The sequence below is a fragment of the Homalodisca vitripennis genome, chromosome 3, assembly GCF_021130785.1.
Source record: "Homalodisca vitripennis isolate AUS2020 chromosome 3, UT_GWSS_2.1, whole genome shotgun sequence".
Classification (NCBI taxonomy): domain Eukaryota; kingdom Metazoa; phylum Arthropoda; class Insecta; order Hemiptera; family Cicadellidae; genus Homalodisca; species Homalodisca vitripennis.
The window spans coordinates 139,047,794-139,059,997 of record NC_060209.1 but is presented as its reverse complement, the minus strand read 5'-3'; the positions used below and the strand labels follow the sequence as shown (position 1 = coordinate 139,059,997).

The 12,204-nt window shown below is 30.8% G+C and overlaps 1 protein-coding gene across 2 annotated transcripts in view; it reads left to right on the top strand.

Moving 5' to 3' along the window:
- LOC124357560 (netrin receptor UNC5C-like) overlaps nucleotides 1-8,184 on the top strand; it is a 195,376-nt gene extending 187,192 nt beyond the window's left edge. For both annotated transcript variants that reach the window (XM_046809477.1, XM_046809476.1), the window contains 3 exons: nucleotides 125-301; nucleotides 1,298-1,435; nucleotides 6,834-8,184. In XM_046809477.1, coding sequence (XP_046665433.1) covers nucleotides 125-301; nucleotides 1,298-1,386 — 266 coding nt within the window. In that variant the 3' untranslated portion in view covers nucleotides 1,387-1,435; nucleotides 6,834-8,184. The remainder of the gene's footprint in view (nucleotides 1-124; nucleotides 302-1,297; nucleotides 1,436-6,833) is intronic.
- Nucleotides 8,185-12,204: the final 4,020 nt, after the last annotated feature.

Here is a 12,204-nt window from a genome sequence, read left to right as displayed (position 1 = left end):
TACTGATTTTTATTTTATTTTGTCACTTAAAACACCCCTAGATGCATTACGTACAGGGATTACTCTTTATGATTTTAAGATTTTTGAGATAATTTAATTAATACCAGTGTTGTCTGTGTGACAGACTACTACGGAGGAGAAGAGAAATCAGAGACACAACCAGATGTGACCAAGACAGTGTTATATATGTACTCTGACATAGACGGAGGCAGGCACAAGCAGTACATGTTGCCCCACAGTGACAGCCTCCATCACTACGATGTTCCCCAGCTGAGCCCCCAGTCCTCCTCTCACTGGATAGGTAACTGACAATAGTCTGATGTTAGTATTATTATTGTTCTTTTGAGATAGTTACAATACTAATTACTGTAGTAAAATTCCGAAACGGATTAAATATATAGTAGCATGAGATATGTAGTTAATATTTGTGACTAAACAATTTACTTACAAATGAACTGTATCACAATAAATCTACATTTATCACAAGTTAACAACAATCCATAGTCGGAAAAATAAACACTGATTTCAGAACACTGTGACTGTCTGGGCAGTCAGCTAGTTGAAACAAGTTTATAAATTTTGCAAATGTTCCTTTTTAATTATTTTAATTTATTCATTCCAAATATTATTTAGCTTCTTCTACTTCTTTGACTCTTAAAAAAGTCTACCTACAATACATAATGTATAAAATTCAATAAATAAATTTGTCATTAATGTGAACTAAATTACATGCAAATCATTAAAATGTTGTGCAAGAAATTTCAAAAATTAGTAAAAATTATTATTTTCTACATTGTATTTTCCATAGTTTAGGTACTGTTTCTTGTCTAACAAAATGTAACACATTCACTGCTGATGGGCCACAGTGTAAACATGTCTTTTTTGTACAAGTTAAGTGCAAAGTTGTGTCTAAAAACATCCTTACATTTGTGTACACCTGCTATCTGCCAATTGGTAACTTAGCTGATTACTTGATTGTCGATCACATGTCAAGGCAGTAAAGTTTATAGGTTAATTTATATGAGTCAGTTTCGTTTTTTATGTATGTGATTGTGAATTTGTCAGTTATCATCCTCCAGAAAACGATACAATGTGCAGAATATGTGTTTACGAGTCCATTTTTTATTTTTCAAAGATAAAACAATAACGTTTCTTAGACTTATAACAAAGATTCTTTATTGTCTTACCTTAAAAAGCTAAAATTTCCAACACTGAATGTGTTAAGAACAATTTGAAATGAGTTACAACTAAATTGTTTACCATGCATTTACATAATTCTGAGCTATAATTGTTCCAGTTGGGAATAGGCTTGAAGATTTTGAAATTTTAAAATCGTCTCAAGAATGCTCCCTAATGTCGACTTTTGACCAGAAGCACGGACTCTAATTTCAACATTTTTCCAGCAAGTGAGAATAACTACTTAATTTTCTAACAGGTACAGTAAAGCATATATTTATTGCACTTATTATAGTAGTTTGGTTTCAAATCACACTGCACTGATAAAACATAAATTATAAGTAAATTCACTTTTCCTAACTAATTTACTCTTTTTGTAATTTTCTTTAAGTATTTTTTTTTTAGAACTCGTAATAGTTTCTTATTCAATGTCATTTAAAACTGGCATAGTGCTTGTGGTTGCCAGATTTAAACCTAACTTATTGGAGCATCCTTCATATGTGAAAGTCTTTGACATGTAGTTGTCTAAGACAAGAGAAACAACATGTGAGTCAATACACTGTTGTCTCTCAACCTTTGTAACAGTTTTGAATAATAAACTACTCACGTACATCACTAAGGTTTAGTTTACTAAGCAGAAATTGACAACAGGCTTTCCTAGAGTATTTTGCATTACCCATGAACAAAGTGCAGAAGAATAAAATAAATACCAAAAAAACTATCTGGAGTTGTGATTTAATTTTAGCTAAATTTCCATATCCTTATAACTTAAATACATTACTGTGGCACTTTTGTACATATGTTTCTTTCCAAACATGTCCAGTACCATTCTACTTCTCATTAAAATGTTTGTACTAGATTGAAATCCAACATATTCATGTATGTTATAATCTGTAGTAGAACTTATAAAGCAATGGAATTATTCATGACAAAGACCTATAAATATTTCTGGAAAGACTGTTTGTGGAATTTTACGTGATGGCCATGTTGATATAAAAGTCTTTTTGTGTATCGTGGAATCAAAACAGTTGATCTTATGTAAATTTCTGTGAGTGTGTGTATGTGTTTTTATGCACAAAACGTAAATGGTAGTGTAAATAATTTTATAAAATGTGCTATATTGACAATCCCATTGCAAGTGCCGTGTTAGAGTCCAACCAGTGTGCTTATCAGTTATTTTCTACGTTGATGATAGTTGAATTATTGTTGTAAGCTAATTAGTTGTTTGTAAATGGATAGATAGTCATAATACTGATTTAAAACTCTAACTAACAAAATTATTGTTTAGAGTACAAAATAGAAATTAACATGTTGTTTGTTCCTTTAGCAATCAAGAACAAATTAAGTGCAAGTTAAATCTAAGAAAACGAAGTTAACATAATTGTGTTTTATATTAGTATAAACATAACATGTTGTTTACTGGCTTAACTGAAAAGCAATTTTATGTATTCAAACTAAATGTTATATTTCACTTACTCAGTGTAAGTTCAGTGTTGTCCAACTATCCTGATTATGTAGATTTTAATGAACAACAAAACAAAAAGTCCTATGCCAACCAAAGAGAGTTGTTTCCATGTCCAAAACTATATGAGTTTGTAAGTAGATACTTTAATTATTTAAAATATAATTACTATTGTGCATAATACAACAAATTAGTAATTAAAATTATTGTTTTTATCTTATTTATTAAATAATTAATTAAATAATAAATTAGAACTTATATTTGTTTAGACAAAGAATACCTAAAGGTAAACCAACACAAAGCTATAACTTACTTATAACTTAGCTTATAAAGCATATAAGTCTTAGTGGCCAATGACTTAAATACAAGAAAATTAATCCAAGAAACAGCCAATTGCACCACCTGCCACATAAATATTGCTTTTACTGATTTTACTTGTTTATTTTTATTAGAGAGTAGACAATTGGTTAAATTATATAAGTAAGTTTCTCTAATTTAAAAAAAAAATGGACAATGATTAGTAGTTCATTTAACATTACATTGATTCACACTATGAAATTTCTCTGTGTTGATTAAGTTCTTCTTATTGGTGCTATTCTATTGATTCAATCTTATCAGAATGGTTTACACCTTCAACTGAAATATAACAAGAATATCTCTCAAAAAATTTTAAAAACCAATTGTAAAGTTTTATCAAACAAACTTCATTATTCCTTAAAGCTTATATATTTAATAGCAGTTACCCTCAGCTAAGCATAAGATTTCCTATTGAATGAAAGGTATGTCATAGACATGTCCTTTTTAAATGGTATAATAAACGCTCCTGAAATTAAATGATGGTCACTAAAATATATTCCAGTCCCTGGTTCACTTCACAATTATTGGACTGTTTAAAAAGTGAAACAGTATTATTTTTAATGAGTAGCAGTGAAATACACAAATGTCTGTGTAACATTCCATAATATTTTAATGAATAGCTCTAATTAATTTCAGTAACAGTTGAAATATTACAGGACAGAGTGGAAGAATACTAAGTCTCTCATAGTAATCTTTGTGAAAGCACTTATGATGTAATATACAAGCCCAATAAAAATTTTAATTTAGAAGTTGACATGTATATGGTACATATTATTTCAGTGATCAAAAAGGTAAACAAAATTTGTTATTGCCTCTTACTTGAGGTCTAACATGTGGAGAAACATTTTTAGTTTGAATCAATTGTTTTTCACACATCATAGTATACTAGAGTTTTCCTTGTTGCCACAATTAAAAAATTACATAAATACATAGTCTGAAACACCTACTTCAGAACTAAATTGCTTACTTTCAGCTCTTGTAATCTTCTTCTGGACTAAGTAGCCTTCTCCTCAGTACTCTAGTAATGCAATGGTGGGAAGGATTGATTCAATATGAATGTTAAGTTCAGCTCCATTTCACCTTCTGCTTGGTGCAGCGTTTGAAGTCTAACACTGTAACAGACTTGACTCCTGGAATCTGGAATCTACAACCATCTGAAGAGATCCAAAACTGTTAAAGAAGAAGAAGCTCTAAACAAAGTCCTTAAGTTGTTTATGCTTACGTTATGTGTAGAAAACTCGGTTGCTGTAAAACACTGTGCCAGAAACATTGTAGCGCACTCAGTTATGCACTTGATGAAACAATAAAAATACCACTTCATCTGGACTACATTTGTTTGTAGTCTAGGTATCTCTGATGTTAAAATGATTTATGGAGTCTGATTTGAGCTTCTTCGATATTCACTGACTGTTTTGAATCTCTTAAGACTTCAAACGCTGCACCAAATGGAAGGTGAAATGGAGCTGAACTTAACATTCATATCCTAGTAGTGTTCGCATTGTTGCTCCTATCTAGAAAATATATACAAACAAACGTTGGGCTGAAATGTCCAATGTCCCTCTTCAATCAACAAGATTCTTCTTCCGGTCATTCCAATCTACTGTATGTTCAGTCTAAGGAGTAGTCTCATATTACACATTTGTAAAACTGTCATCTTTTTAGAACAGTGGAAAATTGAGAAACTAAATATAATTTTTATAGGAGCTGCAATCCCATTCAAACCCCTATGCATGTTTTATCTTCATGACAATGCTTTCGTTTTGCTATTTCATCATGAGATATTCATGTACCAAATTTTAACTTTATGGGAAGCTGGAGGATTATTGATGAGTGAATCTCATATAAAGAGATATTTTTATATCTAATCACTTCACTTTATTGTAAAATAACCCCCAATAGCATATTTCTTTATAAGAAATTATAGAGCCCCTCCTCTATAGTTTCTTATAAAGACCAGACATTATTTACACACTGTATTTATCAACAGAGCAAATTGAACAAATTAAATTTCAAAGTAGCTTAAATATAATTTGTTTTTGTACCACTATATTATTGTAGATTATATAGCCAAGTTCATCATTTGTTTTTTTTGTATTATCTGGAGAAGAAGGGATTACAAGTATTAAATTTCTTAAAATAAAACACATTTACACAGATAAAGTTATTTCAACAATTTTCAAGCATAAAAAACCATCAAATTTTAAATGCTGTATGGGTAAAAGTATAACCTTTATTGTTTATAACATAACTGTTACAAAATATGTATTATAAAATCAAAATACTAAACTAAATATACAACAGTTTAGTCAATTAACATTATTAACTGAAAGATTAGTATCAGTTACAAATACCTACGAATCTACCTAGGGAGAGTATGTATTCTACTTGTTAAAGACTTCCCCAAAGGATAATTTGGTACTAGCAATTTTGAAGTTTACCTGTACTAAGTACTGTATATAACCAGGACCGTACTCAGCTTTGCCGGGCCCCGTTATTTCCCCCCACTGCGCCATCATCGATGCAGTCCCTTCAGACGTGTGGCGAGCTCCAGTAAAATAGTCAGAATAAACCGGTTTGAGTACGGGCCTGTATATAACCAATGAATTCCTTAATTGGCTGTTCTTTATTTTTAGGATATGGTTTTTATTATATGCATAAACAAGGATCCTGTGTGGTACAACAGATGATCAAACTCTTATGGAGCCCATTGGATCTTACTTTGCTGAACAACATACATAAAATTAGATAGTTTGTGATAAGGTCCCATAAAAACATCAAGTCTATTGCCCAAATCAATTCCTGTGCTTTATTAGTAAAACCACATCAATTCATATTTTAAGAGCTCAAGGGAGAGGTTTAGATCAACCTTGATACTTTATTTACTTAAACAAAAAGGTTTCCTCTAATATTATGATTATCCTTATCATATACGTAATAACTTGTATGAATATTTGTTCTTGTCTACTATGCTGAATTTTATAACATACGCACAGTTATAATTTTCTTAATCTTGTAATACTCTCTGAAAATAGTAAATACTCTCTAATAATTATCTCTGAAAATATCTCCATACTGATTTCCAGCTGTAATAAAAGTTCATAAGGACGATAAGTTTGGAAGATATAATAACTATGCAATTAAAAATATGCTTGGTTTGAATTGAAGACTAAGAATTTTTTATATTGTATTCATAAACATATTTATAATATAAAAAAAAAAACAAGAAGTTTGAGTTGAATAGCTAAATATTACTTTTATGACTTTCTTGATACTTATAGTTTCCAAGAACACAAATGATCTCACATGTTGTATGGCTAAACTGGTGTTACAAAAGAGATCTTAATCTCAGATCTGACCAATATAGATGTCATTCTATAGCTCTGCAATAAATTAATCTTTTCCAGCAATAATAAGTAGGTGACTGATTTTTAACAAACACAGTAAATTTCTTTTCAGTAACTGTATACGGATATCATGCACTAAAATTTGTATTTTGAAACTTTTTATTAGATGTAAAAACCAAAGATTTATAATGAAAGCAATATAAGGTGAATCTTCAGTATGTATTTTTAAAACGGAACTGAATGTCATATTACAATTTCTAACTGTGTAATGCAGTTTATATTGGTGCTCTATACAGTATGTTGTTGTGGTTTTTTCCAGAAAGTAAAATGTTTTAACTATTATAACATTTCTGCAAAAATATATGAATCCTTTAGTAAAGGATGGATAGATCCAAGAACTTTGAAGAACTTCTCACGTTGCTAATATGAATTTGATGTACTGTTTTACTGTGTAAGCATATATCATGCACGTAAATATTTCAATATGTTTGCAGTGTGGGGATCTAGGCTTTTGTTGTGAAGGCCTACAATGCACTGATGCCACCTTCGAACAAGACACCAAAGACTATGTGTTTGAAAGATTCTTCTGTGGAAATGCCTCCAAGAGCTACAACGAAAATTTGAAAGGTCTTAGAGAATTAATATTAAAATTCCAGAGAGATGGATTTATTTGAGACTATTGTTAATCCTGGAACTGGAAGTTGAAATTTCCTTAAATGATAAGTGCTTTTGGCCTGTTTTGCAAGTTTATTTAAAAAAATGAGTAAACAATAATTATACACCACAAAATAGGTAGCATTACATATAAATTTTTATATTTATTTGTAATCTTATGTTTTTTACAAAATATAACTTTAGTAACCAATATATTAACAGAAAAGCTTTAATTTTTAATAAAGATTTCAAAATAGCAGTTCCCTTCCACATTTATTATTGAAACAATATATATATATATATATATATATATATATATATATATATATATATATATTTATATGAGTAGTTTGTATAGTTTATTTTGCTAAATCAATCTTTTTGCAGTAAAAACTGAAACGCTGACAAAATTATGATAACTATGAATTTGCAAATAACAAGTAAACATTTATCTGAATTGAGCACTACGCGATACAAGTATGACATATAGTAGTTCTTCTTAGCTGTTTAAAGAAAAAATAATTATTAAAAACTTAAATTTATTAAACATTTTTAGCTACGGTTAGAAGCACTTGAAAAAAGATGTTTTAATTATCTAAAAAAAGATTTTTGCCAGTTCCAGGGTTAATAGGTAATGAATTTTTATCTAAAAGTGCTTTACTGGACCTAATTTTGCTCTTGAACATTTGATGATATTTTTTCATTTACAGATTGCATAAATGTAATACTTATATTTTTTATTCTGCTACAGCTTATACATTTTTCAATGTTTTAGCATATAGATCATCTTAGTTTTTCATATGAACTAACAGTAGAGAAAAATGTAATTCAGTACTTTCACGTTCAAAACCATTAAAATTGTCAACAGTAGTTCCTAATGTATTTTGCAGCATTGAAAATGTATAACAATATACTTTTGTACATATTATATTCATTAGTTTTAATGTATATTTTAATTTTTTAAGTGATTTGTGAGATGTAAAAAATATGTTTTTATGAAATGTTTATGTAGATAAATCTATTGCTTTTGCATTAATTTCCTACATGATTTTACAAATATGAATAATTTATAAACAATTTGTTGACATTTAATTTTAGTATTATCTGAACAACAAGATTTGTATCATGTGATTCATATGTAAAACAGTATAAAATAAAATTAACTGTATTAAAATATTTATTTATTACCCAAATTTATAAAACGGCCTAGGAACTGTAACGTGACACTAACATGTTAACTGTGGCAGATGCCTTACAAAGCAGTCAGTGTGAGATCACTCAGTGTAGAGCCACAGTGAAGGTGTTAACTACATGTATTATAGATAGACAGTTTTTGTATAGTAGTTTAACATGTAGAAGCTGAGTGACAGTCGGCTACTAGAGTAGTCTTTAGTATGCTATCTTTGTTTGAAGATATTAGAGTGGTGTCATCGCTGTAAAGAACACTTTTATTTGGTACCTAACTAGGCAAATCATTAATAAAGATGAGAAATAAGACAGGACCCAGAACAGAGCCCTGAGGCATCCCACTTCTCAGTATTGAAGATTCAACCTCTGGTCACTGATAAACTTTACAAACTGATAACGATCAGACAAGTAAGAGATGAGAAGAGATGGCTCATACACCTCTATACCATAATATTGCAATTTATCAATTAGCTCATTGTAGTACTAAATCAAAAGCTTTACTTAAGTCTAATAACAGGGTTGCAACCTTATTCTTATTTTCAAAACAAGAACAAGAGATGGCATTTTCAAGAGCCTTGATGGCGGTAGATAATTTACTTCTGAAACCATATTGAGTGGGATTTTGTATCTGATTGTTCTCAAAAAAATATTCCAACAGATTTTTTTTAGTAACAGTATTTTTGAGACTACAGTAATTAAAGAATTAGGACAGTAGTTATTTATACAGGGATTATCTCCCTTTTTCAAAACTGGAACAGTAATATTGTAATGCTTGTATTTCAAGCATTTTGAGAAGATGCCTACAGTAAACATCCAATTTATTAAGTGTGATAAAGGAAAGAAGATACCTTCAATAATATTTTTAACAAAAATTTGAGTGTTACAAACATCAACATTGCTAATCTCCTGCCATTTCAAAGATGAAATATGAGTTTTGATAGAAGACAAGCCCAAAATATCTAAGGAACTAGTTACATTTTGATTAGACAATTACTTCAATTATTACTAATATTTACAAAGAAATTATTAAACTGATTTGATGTAATAACTAGCATTTACAGTGTTATCTGCTACTGTGCCTGTTATAGAATTTATAATCTTTCATGTTGATTTACAATGATTATTATATTCTAATATATACAAACTAACATCCAAAAGTATCCTGATCTTTCCAAGGTAGGATGTGTACCAATTTTGTTTTATAACTGACCCAGAGCTTTTAACACCACTGTCTATAGGACCCACTGTTTTTAACACCTAAGTTTTTATAGGACCGAACTTATTAACATTTTCAGATAATATTTGCATGAGTGATTTAAGGCATCATCAGCATTACAAGCCAATGAGAACACATTACTCCAGTTAATCGTACTTAACCTATGTTTTAACTTATTGATACAGAAGTTGTTTATCAATCTGTAAGTAATAGTTCTAGATATGCTGGTCACATTTCCTTTACGAGAAACTCCTTCATTGTCTGATGTTAGGTAATGTGAATTGATTCTGAGAAGAAGTCCTAAATGCCCCTGGGAGATAAGACTGAGTTATTTCACACGCAACAGCAGTAGGTTGGAAGTTGGAGATAAAATTGTCCAGACAAGAGTGCAACCAGGTGGGTTCAGAATATAGGCAGAAACAGTTGTAGGATTTCAGCATATTTATAAAATGTATGATATGAAAATTATTACTTCTGGGGTCCATGTTAATATCACCTGCAGTGACAATTTTAAAATGTTTCTATTTATAATTATTTTCAAATATGTCCAAAAGGTTTGCAACCTTTTCTGTGCAATAATCTATATTTGCATCAGGAGGTTGATACACAGACACCAATATTAGTTTAAGTTCAGGAAGAGCTATCATAGCCGCTTCAAAATGGTTAAGTTGACTGAGAGAGTTAATTGTAACAACTTCATATACATATTCAAGCGAGTTTTTAACCAAAACAGCCTTTCCACCATAAAATGCAGTCCTGGAGTACTTACTTGCTAGTTGAAAATCTTCAGGCAAATATATGCTTAATTTAGCCTATGTACACCAATGTCCATTTAAGCAAAGAATTTCACAATCTGGTTTTTTAAGAAAGACCTCTAAGGAATTTGTTTTATTTGTAATGCACTGAAAATTCAGATATACTATTAATAGACTAAAAGGTTTTAGGTCAGTTGTTTGTTGGGTCAGTTTCTCTACGTTGGTATGATTGGATGTGACAGGGGCAGTTTAAACGGAGATGTCTCTGTCTCCTTATCCTCCGATGTGGAATAACGTGCAATAACCTGAGCATCAATGTTGGAATTAGTATCTGTACATAACATCCACTGTTCTGTGTTGCTGAGGCTTCCTCTTTTATCTGAAGAGTGACTGTATCACTGGTATAGGCTGATGGGGTGCTATGCGTTATTGTCACTTCTGGCTCTGATACTTCATTTGAGCCACATGCTATAACAAAAAGTCATCCGGACCTAATTTTTCTCTATCCAAGTCGTCATAATTTAATACCTGTTCTGCTCGTCCCCCTGGCCTGACAAAACCCACAGCATCAAAAGGCTTTGAGCACTTATTCGGGTGAAAAGCCAAATTACGACCATGACTATCAGAGCACAACACCCCTTTTTTTGTTCGTTTGATCATCTGTTTTATGACTGTGGTCCATGTCAGGAAGATGCAGGATTCCGAAATTGTTTTCTGCTCACAGTTTGAGGACTTACACTATAGCCACTTATGCCATTTTTATTGACACTGCTTTCCATTTCATCAGTCCTATCCGCTATGCAATTTTGAAGAACATATATATTCTTAGAGGTAAAGTCAGGTTCTGAAACCTTCTTGTTTACATTGTTTGACTTTAGTGGCTTATGACCAAAAGATGAACATACTACCTGCCATTTATTAGGAACAGTGACAGCTTTCTGGGTGTTTTTATTTTAACTAAGAGTAGGAAAAAAATTTAGGCATGCAGAATTTATTAGATCTATCTGTGATAACTCATCTGGTTTGTACAAATTACCTTTCTCCATTATTTTACTTATTTCCTATAGACTACGTTTTTAAACCAGCAAGTTTGTGTTTTGGTACAGCAGTTGCATTTTCCATATTCAATCACATTATTTTTAGTGGTGACTTTAGTCTCCTCTTCTATCTGTTAATAAGGGTTTTTGTTGTCTTTTTTCCGTTTTGAGTTGTTGGTCTAAGAGTTTTATTTTATTTAATAATATATTTTCATTTTTATCAAATTTCTTTGTGATTCAATGGTATCTTCCTTTTCTTTTACTTTATCTTCCAGTTCCAGTACATAAAGAGAGCTTTGGCTTTTTTCTTCAAACAGTTCCCGTTTTAAATCCTTATTGTCCTTCAAAACAGATTTGTTTAACTCCTCCGCAAGTGAGGAACAATTTATCTGGTCAAAATAGTTATCATAACTCCCTTCAGGTGTCAAGTCAATTGCATGGTCCTTATTTTCAGTGATCAGTTTTGGCTTCAAACATTTCCACTCACCCAAAAAAATCTTCCTTTTCCATATTCCTTAGGATCATATCGTAATCCAGCACATTTAGAATGCAACCACATGTCCCAAAAGCCAATACATAAAATTGCAGAAGACCGCACATTTATCCCATATACTCCACAGGGATATTTGGTTATGTTATTTTACTACGGAACCTATGAATCAGCAAATGTAGAGTTTAAATAACAGATATCTTTATATATATATTTCTTGTGTTCGTGTGTATGTGACTGAACTCCTCCTAAACGACTGGACTGATTTTGATTAAATTTGTTGAGTGTTTCCAATGGAATTCGAGAATGGTTTAGATTCACAATTTGGTCCACTGGAAAATGTTTTTTTAGTTAATTTTTCATTTGTAAGTAGTTGTTGATTTATGAGTATTTTACATTGGATCCAGCAGACTGCACTACGACATGTAATACAAAGTGAACTGACGTTTAACACTTTCAGCTGAAGTTCATCAGGGAAGCAGAAACATTTGTTTACATTTAAAATTTAGAGAATATTATTATTGT